At 43.6% G+C, this 20,069-nt stretch overlaps 1 protein-coding gene across 1 annotated transcript in view; it reads left to right on the forward strand.

Moving 5' to 3' along the window:
- The window catches only part of tmtc2a (transmembrane O-mannosyltransferase targeting cadherins 2a), a 62,390-nt gene that overhangs the window by 12,564 nt on the left and 29,757 nt on the right, over positions 1-20,069 (forward strand). Inside the window, exon 2 of the mRNA XM_084346465.1 lies at positions 16,050-16,650. Within this exon, the coding sequence (XP_084202591.1) occupies positions 16,050-16,650 (601 nt within the window). The remainder of the gene's footprint in view (positions 1-16,049; positions 16,651-20,069) is intronic.

Consider the following 20,069-nt stretch of genomic DNA (forward strand, 5'->3'; position numbering starts at 1 on the left):
CCAAGGCTGACTCATTACCGTGATACCACGTCCAGCCAATCCATTACAGAGGTGGCTGACAACGACAGTTTAATCCACACACCGCAGCCTCTCTTGTTTCCCCCTGCTATGACCAGCAGCAACTTCTCACTGAGTGTTATCAACACAAGAAACATACCATGTGACATCCTTCATGTAGACAAGAAAAAAATGTGTCTAAGCGGTAAAATGAACCTATCCTGGTGTAATTTTTCTTTTCTCCTTGATACACACAGACGTATGGAACGCATGCTATCTTTAGCATAGCATTTTACAGGAAAAGTTTTGGATATTTTACGCTTATTTTCTTTTCGTAGAGAGCAAGATGAGAAAATTGATACCACTCATGTCTTTTACCATAAATATGAAGCTACTACCAGTAGCTAGCTAAGTTAGCTTAGCACAAAGGCTAGAAACATGGAAGGAGCTAGCTTGTTTCTGTCCAAAGGTAACAAAATATGCCCACCAGCACCTCTGAAGCTCACTAACTAACATGTGAGTTCTAGTTTGCAAAAAGTAAAAATGGCACTTTTGCTATTTTATGGAGGGCATCAACTGTTTTTGTTTGGCAGCTGTAGATATGTTTCAGGAAAGGTTTTAGGATATATGCATTTATTCACTTTCTTGCCGAGAGCTGGATGAGAAGATTGACACCACTCTCATGTCTGTACGGTAAATATGAAGCTACCACCAGTGGCCTGCTACGTTAGCTTAGCACCAAGACTGGAAGCGGGGAAACGGCTAGCCTAGCTCTGTCCAAAGGTGAAAATATATGCTTTCTAATTCTAGCCAAATTAGCGTACCTAATTTAAGTTAGCTTAGAATGTAAACGGGGGGAAACGGTGAGCCAGGCTCTGTCAGAAAGTAACAAAGTATGTCTGCCGACATTGCTAAAGCTCACTTATTAACATGCTATATCTGCTTTGATTCATTTTTTCTTTTCAAGTGAGCTTTGGATGTTCTTGTGGGTGGATTTTGTGACCCTCAGACATAGCCAGTCTATGCTAAGCTACGCTAACTGGCTGTTGAACTTCTCCTTTAAGCGTACAGACTCGTATCAGTCCTTTGTTTTGCTTTTTTTCACAGTGGAAATGAGGGGGAAGTGATCTGTTTCTTTCCATCAGTGCTGTCTCTCGCTGTGATTTATGTGTATATATTGAATAACAAAAAGAACAACTTGGCTACACTCACTTGTAACCCAGTCTTCCATTCAAATGTCATGACGTTGAGGCATGACATCATGTCTGCTTGTCCCTGCAGTCCATCTCAGAAGGGAATATGGTACTTTTATGATGTTATACGATGCGTTTTATGGTTTCATAATGGAGTTTCCTGCAGCATTTTAAAGAGGGCCATATATTTTGGAACCCCTGCTGATAGTTTGACAAACTTGGATTATATTAAACCTCCTGCAGGGAAATACATCTGACATATTTTTAGTATTGCACTGAAGTCCGTTGGTGTCATAATTCAAAGGCCGTTGATAGAAGTCGTATTGCTCAGGTGTTTCACGGCTGAATGGAAATGTGGCTCCGGTTTAAAGTACCTCTGAACCACTTTAGACAACTTTTGCCTTGTCCTATACGTTAAGGGTCAAATGGATGGGGTTTGCACTTTAGTGATGACTTCATTGAGAGTCGAGTTGAGGCGAATGGTTTCGTTGTACCAGCCGTGTTCAACAGATCACAGATCAGAATTTGAAAAGATCTTAGATAATTAGCGCAGATCCTTGAAAGGAAGACAGATTTGGTTTGGGTTGGCCCCGGCGGTAGCCCTCTATAGCTGCCGTTTCTCTCTCCCTAATGCTGGAATGTGACAACTGGTCACGGCAGAAGAAAGGAAGGCCTATTCGGGATTGGATACAGTGCTGTACGGTCGGTTAGTGCAGCATGCTTGGCCATTACAAATGCTGCATGCGAGTCTGACCGGCGAAAGCTGTCAAAGCAGGAAGAAGCCGGAGTGTGACTCTGCGGGGTGTTTTGTTTCCTGTACGACGCTCGCCCACCCTTTACATACAACAGAAAAGGCACAAATCCTCGACATTCCTAAACTAGCTGCATTTTATTTATTTTTTAATTTTATGATCAGATTACAAACTAATTCTGATGGAGCATTAAAGTGTTTTTTTTTGTTTAATCAGAGACAGAAGGCTTTTGAGCAGAAACAGAATGCTGCTTTGTTTCTCCAGCTGCTCCCTTGGCAGCGCTGCAGCACTCAGATCCTCAACTGGCTCTGTGATTTGTCATCAGCAATTAAAGTTGTCCTCATTATAATCTCCGCAGCAGATCAAAAATGATCCGGTTTCTTAAAGGAACTCCGAAGTTCGGTTTCCAGACCTGTACCACAAACTATGGACTCATCATATCCTCTCTCTTTCCTATGAGCGACTTTACAGCAGAACAAGTTCAGTACTTCAAGTTTCAGTGGTTTTCACGGTCTGCTACATAATTTTTTGGTGCAGACTAGTGAAAAGAAACTTTTTTCCTTGGCAAGGGACGGTCCACCCGGCTTGCCAAGGTCCGCCATGCTGTTGATTCCAGTGAATTTACTGGGCTGCAGCACCCTGGAGAGGGTACTGGTGGGTATTGTCGATGCAGCGTGTCCACACCTGGTGCTCTGCATGAGTGCATTCAAATTATACAGCTGAACTAAGGTGAGAAGTGAGCAGAGAACATTGGCGGTTCAGAGCCGTGACTCTTCACGACCCATCAACATTCATCTGTCCCCCGTGCGGACAAATCGATTGCCAGGCAACGTTTTTGTCCCCGGTGTTCGAGTCGAATTTGGATTCACATGTGGAAGGAAGTGGGGGCTGCCATAATGATGAGTTCAGGTGACGGGGAGGTGCACGTTTTTTATAGGTCACTGTGCCAACACCCCGCAGCTTTGCTGGAAGTAGGCCAGCGGAATTGATTGTAGAAGCAGAAGGTTCAGTGAATTAAAGAGTCGAGGGAAAAAGGGAAAAAGGAGTACCTGGTGCTGGAAAAAAAAAATACATGATCACATGCCGGTGATAGTGAGACAGTCATTCAACTGGGGGATGGAGTTGTAACCATGGTTACCTCGGCAGAATATTTGGGCAGGAAAATGACGGCTCTTTGGTCACTTTTTCAAGAATCCAACAAAGTAACACAACCAACATACCCCAATCCTAAAATATGACATCATAAAATGACATTTTTCCCCCCTCATTCAAATAATATTTGGAGTTTTGAATAAAGTCACAGCCCTGCTGCTCATTTCCATGTGTTATAATTGAGATAGTAAAATTGGCAAGCAGCAAATAAAAAAATGGATTCTGCTCAAATTCCTGCAGAAGCGACAATGTTGTGTCTGTCGCAGCGAGCCTGGACACAGCAACATCTGTCTGGCATTTTAAATAGTATCCCCCTCCGCCTGCACACAGCCGTGATTTATGCATTGTTTGGCTAAGTCAGAGAACAGCACTTAGTCCGTTTTTTAATCAAGCATCGCATTTATCACTGTGGATGCAGGCGACTCGGGGAGGCCACCCCTAATTACCCCGTCTGCTGTCAGACGCTGTAATCAACTGTCGAGACTCGCGCTGGATGCAGAACTTGGACGGACTGATTGGCCGCTCGTTTGTTTTCCTCGCACATGCTGGAGGTGGTTTTCTGGTTGGATGGAGGGTGTGAAAGTTGGCCACTGTTTCACTGATAAGAGCTGGATGTGTGGGAAAGCCAAGAATTTTTAGAAGCCCTATAAAACTCTCAGCGTGCACTGCTCCTGGACATTGGCTAATTTAAATACATTTTCTCACTGTGCACGCTGTTGGGCACAGTACCATACTGTAGGCATGTGGCATATTTATTGGGTGTTTTTTAAAATACCAAGGAATTTCACTTTAAGAGCTCCTATCTCGAAGCGCGAGGGAGAAACGAGACAGAAAGTTCCTGGTGGTCTTCGGGGCGTTCATGGAGGTGTGAAATTGTAATTTGCTGTTGAGCTGGACTGTAAACTCCTCAAACCTCAGTCTCAAGTGTTTTTCTGTTTGATTGCATTCACACAGTTCGTTTTATTAATAGCACTGCCTCTGTGTGGCAGGTCCGCTCGGAAACTTGCGAAAACATGCTTTAACGAGCAGCCACAAAGACTTCTTGCACATCCACCGCTGTCATGTTCATCACACTGCAGAAAACTCAATTAATTCCACAGCTGTTTTGAGACAAGAGTTTTGACCTCCTCAAATCCCCACCCAGTCTTTTCCTTTACAGCCTCCGCCACGTTTAAAACCCTGCGGGAGGGTAAAGCATTAGTTTTATTAGCCATTGATTTCCCGTAGCCTTTCCTCCCCGGTGAGACAGAGGATTCATCACAGTCTTTTATTGACACCATCACTCAGGGGGCGCGGCGGCGGTGGGCTCGGCCTCCGTTTTTAGCTGAGGTGGCAGTGGTGCTGGCGCTTGTTGTCAGATCACCTCTATTTTGTGCGGCCAGCTAATGGGAAGTGATCAATCAATCGCTTAGATGGAGATAAAGACTCGGCGATCAATCTGCTGAAAAATAGATGAAGGAGTCGCAGTCCCAGTGACTGGGTTCATCATTTTTTTAACCACAAGAAATGTTAAGAAAAACGCCTGTGTAAGATGCAACATACAGTGGACTCCGTTAGCTTAGATTAGCATAAAGACAGGTAGCAGTGGGAAAGCATTTCTTGGCAATAAGCTAACATCCTTTCTGTGTTTACTTTTGTGTTTGTGTTCGGATTAAATAAATAGGATTTAACATGTTAACTGGTATGGTTTTAGAGCTGTTGTGTGAACTTTGGACGGAGCTACAGTAGCTGTTTGCTTCCAGCCTTTTTAAGCTAAGCTAATCACCACCTGGCCAGGGTTGCCAGGTCTGTGTGACATAACCAGCCCAATGGCCAAACAAAACCAGCCCGAACCAGCCCAGCGGCTAATAAAACCAATCCTGGAAATTAAAAATATGCCCTTTCCAAATAAGCTTTTTTTGCTTTCCCCTTCACTTTCCCCTCTTCATCCCTGCCAGGAAAACATTAATGTGATGTTATTATCATATCCCTGTAGTTAATGCCATATCTTATTTCAACTGAAAATGTATAATGTTGCGTATCCTTAAAGTAAATACATGTCTAACTGGCCTTTGTATTTACTGATAGTATTTTTAGACACAATACATCCATGTGTTATTAGGTTGTGTATTTGCTGAATTAAAATGGTTAATTAAATTAAATTAAATTAAGTTAACTAAAAAAAACTGCTTTCTCTGGGCGTTATATTTCTCCCAGAGGTTGCTAGCTAGCTAGCCAGTCAGGAAACTGTTTGTGGCAACTCTTCAAAAGTAGCACAATTTCATGCAAAAATAGCAGACCTGGCAACCCTGCACCTGCTTCAAGCGTCATACTTAATGGTCATGCATGAGAGTGGTATCTATCTTCTCATCTACCTTTCAGAAAGAAAGCTAATAGGTGTATTTCCCAAAGGTATTAGGTTACCGTTAAATATATCCTTGCAAAACAAGTGTAGACATTTTTCTTTGCAGTTTGACATGAGGTATTATGTCAGGATCAGTCGTTGTTGGGGATTAAACAAAATCAGTTTGGAGCTCAGACTTGAACCAGTCAACCGATGACGGAGCCGTTCTCTCCTTTGTTGAAACATCAAGACAAACCCTTCCTGCACCTGACAAGGTAAACATGAAAAAGGCTCGAATCATGTCAGATTTCTGGATCTACAACATCTATTTGAAGCTGGATTATAATTTGGACTCATTATGATTGTTACAGGTTCAGTTACAACACTGGGCGTCTTCAAAACTCTCCATTTAATGATTGATTTGGCTTCTTGCTGCCAGACGAGCTCACTGTCGATGCTTTTGAGACTAATATCTTGTAAACAGCTCGTAGGATGGCAAATGAGGCAATCTTTGATGTTCAGGTAATGAACATATAAGCATGCACACTATTATTTATTCATCAATCAGTACATATTTTCTAGTTGCACATCCATGTTTTGTACAATTGGTTGACCCTGGTGTATTTTGGAGTTTCTGCTAATCAGGAAACCGGCTACACAGGGGACATGAAAGCAAGTCCTTGGCCTGACAAAAGAGAGACAGCCAGCTTCCTGACGCTTTGCTCAGGCTGTTTCGGCCTCTTTGAAGCCCGGAGCCCCCGGAAGAAATCTGTTTCTCCTGATTGGCTGCTCGGAGAGACTGAGGATATAGAGGAGACTTTATCTTAATCAGTTTTGAGTTGACTGTTGGGTCGGCTTGATGATGAGGCTAAAACAGCTGGACTCCAGTGATGAGGAGGAACTATCCTGAAGTCTTTTGATCACAGCAATTAAAGTCATGAATAGTTAAAGTCCCTGGTACTTTGTTGGACTTTGTTAGTCAGATATTGATGTGAGTGAAACATAACAAAGTTTGCAATTATCCTCATATCAACGTTAGCGGTCTGCACAGAGTAAAAACAGTCTGTCCAGCTGCTTCCAGGTCCTTGAACAGCTTCCTCTTTTCCAGAAATGCTGGTGTTACACCCCATTTGGCATCTTATATATATATATATATCTTATATTAAAAAAAGGTACCGTTGGGTACCAGTACAGAATTCCAGGTACCAGTATCGGTGACATATTGGTTGAAATGTCAACAGTACGCATCCCTAAGTCTACGTGCATGCCACTCTTTGTCAACATGCATCGTAGGCCGTGTTTACCAGATTATGTGTCTCTGTTCAAGGCATGTAAACAAATATGTGTGTAAGATTTAACACATACCGTACAGACTGTTGATTTCCATAAGCCCCATAGTGTGCTCAAGCAAGAACGAATTCATGCACATTTTTGCACATCTCAGAGTAAACAAACATCGACTGCATGGATCCGTGAGCAACACATAAACTGTAAAGATGAACCTTTACTGTACAAGCTAACAAGTCCGTGTTAGTCTTAAATAGGCTGCTGTGTGCGCTGTGTTTGCTGCACTAATCTCTGCATGAAGTGTTTAAAATAAGTCATTTATCTGGCCCTTTTCATTCCACCAAACTTCTGGCTGGTTATTGTGCACCCTTGGGAAAAATGCTTGGAGCTGCAGGATGGGCTATTTTTAATCAATGAAAAGATAGATCCAGTGAACTGAGCAGGAGAGGAGCGGGGAGGGGGAAAAAAATGTAGGTTAGTGCCTTGAATACAAAGTAAGTTTCATCCTGTGTGTCTGGTTTATTTTCAGTAATATATATATAAAAAAGGCGAAAATAATGCCAGTTTTTTTCTTTATTTTTTCACCTCATCAGTGCCCGGCTACGCTGAACGCCATCCAGCAGCAGTTTATCACTGTTCAAACATTTCAAATGACGCTAAGAAAGAAATAATTGCATCTGAGCTGGACATAAAATCTGCCAAATTAATGTCAAATTTCGTCTTAAGCACCAGGAAAAGGAAGAGCCTCCATGAGCATAAATCTTTCACAACTAGGCCACTGGCAGCGTGACAGAGTTTTATGAATGCTATCTGGACATTTATGCATTTTCCCTCTCCCTCCCCTATTCGTGCCAGTTTGGCGTGGGATGGAGTGTGGGAAAGCAGCGGTGCCACTTCTGGCGGGGGGTATTGTTCTGCCAGTGGCGTCGGTGAAGTAAGATGTTTAAACACACCCTTAATGCTCACTTCCTGACCCTTCAGCCTACAGATATACAAACTAAACATACAGAAGGTCGATTAAAAAAAAAAGGAAATACTCTTATTAAAGCCGTTTCGTCTGTGTCGTCAGCACAACCGTTCAGTAAGGAGAAATTTAAATTTAAATATGAAAAGTCTCTCTCTAAGGAATACTGATGAGGACATAGCCCTAGTGTCTTCCTCTCTCTTTCATCTTCATCGCCATCTCCTCATTTGCCTGCCATCGCGCCGCGGCCACATACTGACAGGATTACGGCAGCTGATAATCAGCCAATGAATGAATCACTCAGGCCCAGCCAGCCAGCCAGCCAGCCAGCGTAATGGCTTCGCACATGATCGTCCAAACCTTGCGCTGTGATGGATGGGTAGGCACCTCTGGGGATTATAACCAGCAGATCACCGTCTCCACGTGTTCAAGTTGGCCTCATGTGGCGCGGTACAATGCTCCCCCCCCGCCGGAGTGACCATTGAGGTGAAAGTTATGGGATTTCTTTTATTTTTTTTTACCCTCAACCAGCTGCGCCGCTCGCTGGGAACAAAGCCACGAGCGGTGCGCTTCCTGCCAACTGTAACGCCGCATGGAATTATGACACTGTTTCGTATAGATCGCATATGGTGTCATTCAACATGTGCGAAGAGTGTGGAGCCCCGAGCGCACACATACACGGCACCTTTAAATCAGATTAGCGGTTGACCCCCGACCTACGTGTGTGTCTCAGGAACTGCGTGCACTCTATGATCACTTTCTAATCCTGTTAGTATGGGATTAACACGAAGGTGATCTGGACCCTGACACCCACCCGCTCGCTCGTACACACCCCTCTCTGTAATACACTGGCCCGCATCCCACTGCTGCTGAATGTGAGGCAGAATGTAAATGAAGATGAGATCAATAACCGGCGTAGGTTGCGGCGAGAGCCTCGTCTTCCAATGCAAATTGTTTGTTTGAAACTTGATGCCAAAATCAATTTGTTTGATTTATTGTCAGTTAATCATCGGGCATTTGTTCTTAACTTAATCAGGGTCAGTGGAGGCATAATTATTAACGATTAGCAGGGATAAATCAGAAGAGCGCAGGGACTGATAGGTGGCTTTAAAGGTCCCATACAATGCTCATTTTCAGGTTCATGCTTTTATTTTGGAAATGAAAATGTGTAGATGCTTTGATATAAAAAAAGATCACATTATTTTTCTCATAGTCTCCATTGCTGCAGCACCTCTATTCACCCTCTGTCTCCCGAAAAGGCCAGTCATCTCTGATTGGTCAGCTCTCACAAACCTGAGCAAGCAGTTTTGACACTTTCTACAATATAGGACCTTTTAAATGACTTATTTAAACACTTCTCCACTATGTTTCCATTATGTTATGTTTTTGTCTGTATGATCTTTTCGCAGTCCTGTGATAATAGAGCTGCAAAACAATTATTTTCATTATCAGTCAAGAAAATATCCGAAAAAATGTCTACAATAAGTTGTCAGATGTCCTGATTTGTGTGAACAATTGTCCAAATGTCTAAAATATTTAAGTTTGCAATGATATAAGACACAAAAAACCATCAAACCCTGACATTGGAGAAGCTGAAAACAAAAGAATATTTAGTTTAAAGGCCCCCCCATGGTGCTGTTTTGTGCTTTCGTAGGCAAAAATGGAAAGTTGTGACAGAAGTATGATGAAACCCCTGGCTCAGCAGTCCAAAACAATGGTCCTACCCTAGAATGAACTGTGATACATGTCCACCCACCACTGATTTAGTGCTTTGGAAACCAACGGTTACAGTTTAGCTGCTACTTTGACTCACATCCACTGTACTCACCAACCAAATTAGAATCCAGAATGGATATAATGAACAATACACAAGCTGATAATACACTGGAGCCGCCATTTTTTAAATAGATTTAAAGAAAAGCACAAAGTTTCAGCTGATGGCCGATGCTTGATTTTGTTTTTCTGATAAATTCCGACAGCACATGAACACACCATGAGCTCTGTTACCCGTGCTGACTGCCCCCGTGATCTGAGGTTGGGGTCAGCTAAAGGGGCCGCTAAGCTGTACGGCTAACTGAGCTAATTAGCTAAGGGCAGCTGGACGCTAAGCCAAAGTTAGCAACAGCAAAGTGAGCAACAGTTAGCGGTTATGCTGCCCCCTATAGTTCTGGAGCTACCATTGAGAGGTGGCCACATCTCACATGCTGCACCTTTAACTCTGTTCTTGAGAAGTCCTCTGTGACTTTTCTTAACTTTTAAAGAACAAAATGTTCCAATACGTGTCGATCCAGGCGTATTTCACTTGTTTATAGAGGTGGCAGCTCTGTAATCACGCAGCTCAACACATTTTCCCCTGTGCTGCCGTGATACAGGTTTGTATTGTCCCTTCAGCGCGGAGGCCTTTTCTTCTCACGGACTCTTAATCATCCGCGTTCCTGTTACCCCTGCACAAAGCCGGCAGCATCAGTGGCGTGTTTACTTCAGCGGAGCGCCAGCCTGAGATTAGCATTGTGTGAAAAGGCCTGTCTGCAGCAGCTCTCTGTCTCTGTGTTTAATTAGTTCTCAGATTGCTCAGCAAGAAGATGGAAATTTAATAAATCCTGGCCAGACAAGGGGTATTGAAAAGGACTTGGTGCTGAAGCATATCAGCTCCGAGGAGTTATTAAGGCAGAAGTAGAAAGATGTGAACGATAAAGGAGCAGAGAGGAAGAAAGTAAAGGTGACAAGTTGGGGGAGTTAGACGATGAAGATGACATTAACTAAAGAAATTCAAAAGAGAGACATAATGGCAGAAAATTGAAGAGAGAAATAAAGGAAAATGAACAAAGAGGTGGTGAAATCTATGAAATAACGTCCAGGCCAGTATCCATTAACGGCGCTTTTTTCATGATGATTGGCTAATCCATCTCATTACTGCCACGAGGAAGCAGGAGGATGCACTCTGCTACAAAAGGTTGTAATTCAGTCCCGATTATGTTAAACGATGGCAGCAGTTTATACTGCAGATGTTTATTAGAGTGGAGCGGGCAGGCCAGGGCGCACGCTGCAGACCGACAGGCTGGACCAGAGCCCAAATATTTAAAAGAGACTCAAGTGTGGTGTTTTGCAATGCAGTTAACGTTGCTGTTTGGAGCTCATAGAAACATATAAACTAAAGGTTGGTTTATTCAGTCAGACAACAGAGTGGGAGGGAGAGTAATGTGCTGCAGTGTGCGCACAAACTCGTCATCTGAAATCTGTAAGCTGGACTTCATAAAGGTGCAATTGAGGAAACTGTTTTTACAGGATGCAGGTTCGGACTCTGGGGATTTTAAGCTTTCAGCTGAGAGAGAGATAAAGATCTCTCCGAGGCCCCTCCGCCTCATGAGAGTTGTTCAGAGAGGATCAGTAGGGTAGGAGTGATTCAAACTGTGGCTGCAGTATTTAGTAAATAGCTTTATGCATTTGGTAAAGAGGCAAGAAAGATTTTTATTAAAACAGTGCGTTCATCCAAAATTTAAACACACATACATAGATAGATTTGAATATGCCTTTAAAGGTCCAGTGTGTAGGATTCAGTGGCAGATTGCAACCAGTTGAATACTCCTCACCTCACCCTTCCCTATGGTGACTAGAGGGCCTTTCGCTCTTCTAGCAGCCACCCAAGAGCCCGTTTCTGGTTTGTTCTAGGCTGCCATCGACCCATGATGGTCCCATCTTTCTACATGGACACTGATCATTATATTCACAGGAAATGTCATCGTTACACCGGGACGAACTAAGAAAAAACAAGGGAAAAACACATTAGGGACTAACTAGCAAATGAAGAAAATAGCAAGAAAAGCAGAGAAAAAGACAAAGACAGGAAGTGTAAAGCAAAACTTCCAAAATAAACCAGGAAGTAACTGAACCAAAAGCCCAAACCATGACACACTGCAAGCTAGCCAACAGGGAAAAAAATGGATTTGCAAATGTTTTATGAAAAAGAAAATGCATACATGGATAAATGCATCTGTTCTGGTGAAAAACACTAAATGTAAACAACATTTTGTGTAAAAGAAACTTTCAAAGTTTTCAGTTTTCAGTAAGGACGCCTGTTTTTAGAGGTAATTAACAGTATGTGTCGGTGACATCTGTGCTAAATCTGTGCATTTTATTGCCTTTTCTTTTGCTGAGCATAGAAACCGAATATTTTTAATTAAAAGAGTATCCTGACAGATTAGGATGTGCCAAATCATTTCATTGTTGCTGCACAATAAATACAACAAACTGTTGCAATGTTTGCCAGTAGATTATGCTCCAATTTTGGGAAAAAGCAATTATTTCTGTCCCTCCCACACAAACTCATGAAATCATCTTTGAAAAGAAGAAAAAAAAAACCCTTCTGTAACTTCTCCTCCTTTCTTTGTCCACATCTCCTCCTTTGTGACAGATGCAGTGTAATAATGAGGAACGGCTTTCACTTGGAAAACGTCAGTTAGCTCTTTATACGTTTTGCACATTTAATGTATTTTCCCCCGCTCCCTCCCTAAAGAGGCCTATAGTGTTTACTGTGAGCTGCGCGGCACATGAAAAAAAAAAAAAAAAAGAAAATCGCTGCTGGTGAGATCACTGTTAGGGAGGTGGTGGAGTGCTGCATTTGCATATTGAAAAGACACATCCCCAAACACTGAAAGACAGCCAATTTTCTCCTCACTAAAAGCAGCGGACAGGTGAAAGAAGACCTCAACCTATTACCAAAAAAAAAAAAAAATCCTCACCCCTACCTATAATGTCTTTTCAGGCTCTGATGGAAATCCTTTCGATTTTACCTCCCCCTCTTTAAAAAAAAAAGGAAGGAAATTGAAAAGAGTGAACCCGTCCTGTACTTTGAGGATTGTGAATAGAGTGCCCCACAGCCTGCCTGCCTGCCTGCTTGCCGGCCTGCCCCACATACGGCGACAGAATACAAAAGACCCCCCTCTGTAAGAGCAATCACTACGGGAGACCACTCTATCTGCACGGCTGCAGCGGCGACAGGCCTCAATGAAGCCGTCAGCGCGCACTCTCACACATGTGCACACACTCGGGGGACACAAAGACGGACACCTTCGCATGTATCTATTTATTCCCCCCTCGCGCACATACACACCCAGTGCTTTCCCACAAACCCTCGTGGCTAATGCATTCTTTTCATCCTCCAGTGGCGGGCAGGAGCAGGGAGAGAGATGAGTGGTTGGCGCTGATTTGAATATTTAAATTATTTATCACCAGAGAGTATTGGGATCCGAGCCGAGGGACGCGAGGGAGCCGGCCGAGGGTGAATCCAGCCATGTTTGGATTTGATAGTGTGCTGTTATTGCCTGAGGGGGACAGAAAGTGGAAAAACATTGACGCAAATGCAGATTTAAGTGGACATTTTGCTTATTTTGTTTCAGTGTAGTAACGCGAGATTGTAGTCAAGACACTCATGTAATTTACAGCGTTAATAAAACTCTCAATGTTGATGATTATGATATTTTAAAGCACGTTTATTGCTCGCATATCCACCCACCGGCGTATCATACTCCACACCGTACTGGGACTGTTAAACATTTTATAAACACAGTTTAAGCGGAGTGATGTAATGCATCGGGTCCGCTCTGAGTTCCACTTTGGCCTGAGAAACGCACACATGCCTCCGCCTGACGGAGAACAATCCTGGGAAATGGAGGAATTTACTATACAGCTACACGCGATGACAGGGCCGCGGCCTCGAAGGAAAAAACATTGAAGTTCGGATTAACACATCGAGCAATTTATCGTTTGACACCGGATTCGTAGTCCAATGTGTTTTTGTCTTCTACCTTCCCCGCTCTCATGCTGGGTACACACTGGCAGCTCCATCTCCCCACTTCTCTCCCTCCCTCTCCTTTATGCTCGCAGCTCTGAGTTACAATCTCCAGACAAAGGAAGTCCTCGGCTGGCCCCCCTGTCGCTGTCCCTTTCCTTCTCTGGTGCGCCATGTTCAAGCTCAGAAAACTGCGCCAATCGTAACTGAGCCCTGAGAGAGGAGATTTGCCATTAAGGCCGGTGAGATCAAAATCTTGGAAGTTTGTGACATTCATTCTCACACAACCCGAGTTTTGATACAGCAAACATGCAAACACGACATGTGACCTGACATCAGAGGAGAGGACGAGGCGTCATGTTCTTACTGTCCTTCTCAGCTTGTAATTGGCTTGTCAGCGCACACAGCAGCAGATCTGGCTGATCTTATCTCCTGACGTTCTCCTCTGCAGTGCATGGTCTTCTTCTGTTATGGGTCTCTTTTATATACGTCTGGTGGCATTGTCTACATCTGAGTGTAGTTTTCAGAACCCACAAGCAGCCTTATGTCCTGTCCACACATACTGTACAAGGCTATTTCTTAAAACAAAGCTTGTTTTGGCCTTTCGTACACATGTAAACGGTGCTTTTCAGGCTCCTGTTCGCGGTGTGATTGCGGTCTCGTCGGCGATATTTGGTCGGACCGGCCCCCTGTTTGGACACACTATCCTCATCAGCCCTGTCAATCATTTAGAGAAGAAAATAGTCTCTGAAGTGTGTTCTGGAGGCATTTCTTCATCAGAAGTCACATGACGTAGATACGTCTATATGTATGGTAGACTTCAATACAGCCGTCACCACTGGCTCCAAAGCAGCTTCAGTGACATAATGACCCTTCCCTCTTTTTATAGGTTCCTTGTTTACAACGGTAAACAGTGTACGTGAATGAGCATAGGATACATGTTTGAAAGTGTGTGAAGAGTAAAATCCATGCTTTTATTGTAGTACTGAAGGTGAACTCTTTGTAGAACCCCCAATATTAAACATGTATGGGGGAAACACTGGTTTCCTTTTCGCTTTGTTTTGTTCTTGGTTTGTAGTTGTGCTCCCTGGGACCTGCTTCCGGCAGAGTCAGGAAAATAAGAATCTGGCTGTTTTTGTTATTGACAGCCATTGTGTGATATCCGTGCCGGCTTAATTTTAGATCAGGTTTGAGATTTTTTACACATTTTCACGGGGATTCTCCGTCTCTGCTCTGATTTCCATCCATCACTCGTGATCCCTGTGGTGAACCTCATTTGTTGCAGTCTACGAGCGTACACGAATGCAGCCAGTAATGATCCCCTAATTACGAGAATCCACAGCAGCCTCGGGGGTGTGAAGCCACCTGCCTGTGTGTGTGTGGGCGCAGGTACCTGTGACATATGTACATGCTGCGTGTGTGAGCGAGAGCAACAATGCAGCCGTCTGTATATTTAATTACGCACTCTGTGGCCTGCTTATTGCATTTGTCGATTAAATTTCGCTTATGACGGTATGGAACGCTTATTATTCCACATGAGAGATGCTTTGCACTCAACGTGTGTGTCGAGATGTAACATGTGTTTTAGGAATAAATGTTTTATTCATTTTCATGTTAAAATACTTAGCGTCACAATATGTTTTTACTGAGATTAAAGGGGCTTTGTCTGCTTCTTATATTAACAATATCACAGGACTACTTGCATGTGAAAGGCGTCGCTCGTAGTGATGTGAAGTTCACCTTTTTAGCAACTATTAGGTCATTATTTTTGGTTTTCTGGCCCTCAACTTTTGGTTCATTTTAATATCTCGGCATCAATTTCATCTCCAGCTACCAGAAACACGACTGCTATTGAATGCTAATGTTGCTTCATGAATGCTGGATGTGTAAATGAGCAGCTGTAATAAGCAGGAACGTGCTACTTCCTCACTTGTCCAGTGACAACGAGTTACATTTCTATTTGTTTTCTCAAGATTCATGTCATATCATGCAGCAGCAACAGCTGTGTTCCTGAGATAACAAGATCATTTTCTCGAGTTCTCAAAACAATCTCATTACGTCAGGAAAACAACACCTGTAATTCAGTGATAATGACATAAACTCCGTTTCACAGTAAAATGGAGGAAATAATATGTTTGACCCATGACTGCTTAGGGCTGCCGTAGTTGGCCCCCATATCTGTTAAGTTTGGCAGAAGAGGATCTAAATGCTAAAGCACCAAGTCAGGCAGGTAAAGAAACCAAAAGCAAGCTTTAATAAAGTAAGCTGTAATCCAAAGACGAAAACTGGCAGGTGGCATGAGCCAAAGAAACGTTGGTCAGGGGTAAATTTGAGAACTAATGAAGTAGAAAAAACTACAAAAACGAAATATAGTACCAAAGTGAGGGAAAAAGACAGTTTCGTACACAAGTGTACGCGGAAAAAGAGCGGGAAAAGGACAAAGACAGGAAGTGGAGTTACTGCTTGCTTTCGCTGCCCCCAAATACGCAAAAAACATGTTCAGATGTTAAAAAATGTACAACAACAAAAACCAGTAGGAAAGAAAACTATATTATCAAAAATAATGTCTTCTTCTTTCTTCTCCTCCTTCTAGCCGAGCCATCAAGACCAACCAGGACCTCCTCCCTGAGACTCCGTGGTCCAACATCCTGTATGACGACTTCTGGGGCACCCTGCTCACCCACAGCGGCAGCCACAAGTCCTTCCGCCCGCTCTGCACCCTCTCCTTCCGCCTCAACTACACCCTGCACGGCCTGCGCCCCTGGGGCTACCACCTGCTGAACCTGGTTCTCCACGGCCTCGTCACCGCCCTCTTCACCGCCTTCAGTCGCACGCTTCTCGGCGGAGGACTGTGGAGCCTGCTGGCCGGCCTTCTTTTCGCCTCTCACCCGGTTCACACTGAGGCGGTCGCCGGCGTGGTCGGGAGGGCGGACGTCGGCGCGGCGTTGTTTTTTTTGCTGTCTCTTCTCTGCTATATGAGACACTGTGGACTTCGTAGGGACCCTCGTGGGAGCTTTCAGAGCAGCTCGGCCGCCTGCTGCTGGGGCTGGATGCTGGGCAGCCTGTGGTGTGCAGCGGCCAGCATGCTGTGGAAGGAGCAGGGGGTGACGGTGCTGGCCGTGTCGGCCGTCTACGACCTCTTCGTGTTCCAGAGACTCCGGTTTCGCCAGGCGCTTCTCAGCCTGTTAGGAAAGGTAAACGAAGGGGCCGGTCTGTTCGCTGGCTCTTGTCTCGGAGTCTCCACACACAATCCAGTTTCCTCTTCCTTCCCTCAGAGGCAAACGCTCATCCAGCCAGCTGTTAATGGTTCCTGCGTGGTGGATTGAGTTTTGTGTGTGTACTGTGTGGAAATTGTGTGTGTCGCATGCTGTTTGCTTTTCATTATGAGTGTAATTAGGAGAGCTGTTTGCTGGTGCACAGTTGCTGCATGAAAAGTAAGCCATTCTCATTTGTCATCTGCTAAACAGGAAGAAACTATATGCAGACGGGGGGAAGTTTTCCACTTCCTCGCTGCTTCGGTTTGCTGCGGTAGATAGATACACATTAATGCAAGGAAATTTAGATTAGGATCTCAGCCTCATTATGTGTGTGTGTCAGTGTTTCGGGGGAAAGAGCAATTGCAGGGGAAAAGCTATTTTCAGGGTCAGTTGTTTTTCTTTTTTCTTTCAATTTAAGGTGGCAAAAGGCATGTGCAGAACAACAATAACACATCCGACTCTGGTAAATGACTTGGTCCACTTGTCGAGTCGGCTGTCCAAACATACAAAAATGTACGCACCAGTACACTTCCTCCGCAAGCCTCCGATTTAACCCTCTTAACCCCTGAGGTTCTTCTCATTATGCTAACGTTTTCCTCTCCTGCTGCATTCGTCGAGGATGTTAGATGAGTGAAGGAAGCGATGAGACACCTGCGTCTTCTGACGACCGAGCTCCTGAATACTCCTGTTTCGTCACAGAAGTTTTGCTCAAGTACAAGTAAAAGTAAAAGAGTCACTTGACACACGATTTCAAATAAATGCTGATGTCACTTTTTATGCAGGCTGTGTAAATTAGCCACAGTTTCACCATATCAAATTTAAAGATGATTATATGGTTGACTTTTTGCCTGCTTTCACTGCCCCCGAGTAAAAAATTCAATATTGAAATTGTGTTAGTAATACACATAAGATGTTATTGGTGGCCTTAAAATGATTCCTTTGAACACTAACACGCCAAAAAAGAGACAAAACACACAATAAACAGAGTAAAAGATTGATTTGTGCAGTTAAAAAAAAATTCTAGTTATCGCGATAATATCATTATAGTGGATTCGTCAGACCACGATAATCTTGTAGCATACCTCATCTGTGAACATTTCTGCCTGAGTCGCGTCAGGTACATTTTCACTTGCGATGGTGGTTGTTTACCAATGAAAACAACTCCCATGATCCCGCGCTGCTTACGTCTTTTGTCTTGTTTTGATCGAGAGACACCTAGCGGCAGAAATTACATACTGTGTGCTTAAGTGGAGCTAAAACTACTGGCATGACAAGCACAAAAACTGACTTTGTTACGTGAACTCGAGTAAACTTTAACAGTAATCTGTTACTTCTATCCCTGCATTTTGAAGTTAGAACGATGAAAAGCGGCGAAGTGATCCGAGGACGACAACCTTGACGCAGTGACTCATCTGATGCTTGACTGGAAAAGCTCCTCTCACAGGCACTCTACATTTGATTAGAGGAACTGCTCCTTAGCCAACATGATGGTCCTCGTAAAGCGCGTAACTGCCGTAATAAAAAGTCCCCTTGGGTTGTGCTGAGCAAGGGCAGACTGGCTCTCTATAGTGTGTGTGTGTGTGTGTGTGTGTGCGTGAAGCTTTTTATAGAGGTTTCTTTTTCAGGAAACATCTATAAATACCTCTGTTTGTTGCAACATTTGTGGTGTAACCTCACTAAAGGTCCCCTGGAACCTTCTGTTGTAGCCACATTGCAAACGTGTGCGTGACTCTCTTATTTACCCAGCCAGCGTCCAAATGAAAACACGAGTGTGCGAGGCTTTACCGTACCTGAGGGGCAGCTTCTCCGGTAGTCGTTTCTGGCAGAGCGATAACCCCACGACTGTTATGAGAGGGCTTGTGGTGAGCAGGCCCAGAGAGATCAGAGAGGGGGAAGAAATATGATGTTTTTTCTTTCGCAGGGCTCGGCAGGAGGAGCAGGAGCGACTCGCGCGTGTGCGCTTCCATGATTGCTCGAGCTTAGCAGATGCAAAACAACACCTGTCTTTCAAATTCAAACCACACATCTATTAAAGCTGCGAAATCGTGTTAGAGGAGCTACGCAGCAGGAAAAAAGAGATGTAACTCGTTTGCAGATGATGAAACAGACAAATATATAATCGTAAATGCAAACCAGAGACAAGAGAAGAGAGTAGAATAACAATATGATGCAATACTACAACACAAACAATGACAGAACCTCCTACAATCCAGTTTTGGCCTTTTTATTTACCCTTTTAGGGTTTTGAAAATTAATTTTGCACGCTGTCAGAGCGTATAATATATTCTGGATCAGATTGTTCCACTTAGTCTTTGAGGCTGTATCAGGTTTCCTTCAAACAAATGGGAAGTCATCGCAACAATCAAGCGGATGGAAAAAGGTTTTAAAAAAGGGTGAAAAAAAATCTGGTAGTGTTTGTTGAGCTGTCTTGGGATTGTGTTACGTTGTCAAGCTTTTTCATGGAGCCGTGCATAAGCAGACAGTAGAGACACGACCTTTATGGATACCATTAGTTCACATAAGCTGGATTTAGGGTGCGATGTTTACATTTTTAAACAATGCAACGAAAAAAGAACAACTTGAGCAACTTTCACAATCAGGTCCTCACGCCTTCATTGACTTCAACAAAATGTATAAATCACAGATAAAATCATTCACTGTATGATACTATAGAAATTAGAGTAAATAATCTAAAATAGCCATTTTGCCTTCTTTAGCAGGCATGTTCTCAAATCTAAATACGTCAAAATTAAAGAACCATTCCGATTTTTGATAGAGATTCACTGATCGATTGTCCAGAGACTGGATTCGGTTTTACCCACGACTGGCCGATCAGTGTCGGATACATCCGATCCTGTGCCAGTCACGTTTACGCAGACAAACAGCAAGAAAAAACGGAATATTTTATGTTGATTACCTCATTTTTGTGTACTTGTTGCTGTCATTTACAGTTGTGGTTTCTACCTCTCCTCCTCTGCTGCCTGTTTGCGTGTGCTTCACAGACTCGGAGCAGAGCGGAGACGGGGAAGTTACTCGAGTTGACGACAGTGTGTGTTGTTACTGCAGGTCGATCTGTTGCTCCTGATTTTCTTTTGGGAAAGTGAAACATTGAAGCCGAGGGTCATGAATGCGCAATAACAACACTGAGACAACTTTTCACTGCAGCGCATTAGACAGACTCCTTCTGTTTTTACCTTTGACAGCAAGACCGTACACTGTGGAGGGAGAGCTTAAATTCACTACGACCATTTCACCAAAAGGGGAGATGTACTTCAGTTCATTTTCATTTGGATGTTGTTTGTACAAAAAGCTCTGTTGTCGAGACTTGTTTGAGTGAGAGTGAGGGAAGGTCATGT

This window comes from Pagrus pagrus (assembly GCF_965226575.1).
Source record: "Pagrus pagrus genome assembly, chromosome: 23".
Lineage (NCBI taxonomy): Eukaryota > Metazoa > Chordata > Actinopteri > Spariformes > Sparidae > Pagrus > Pagrus pagrus.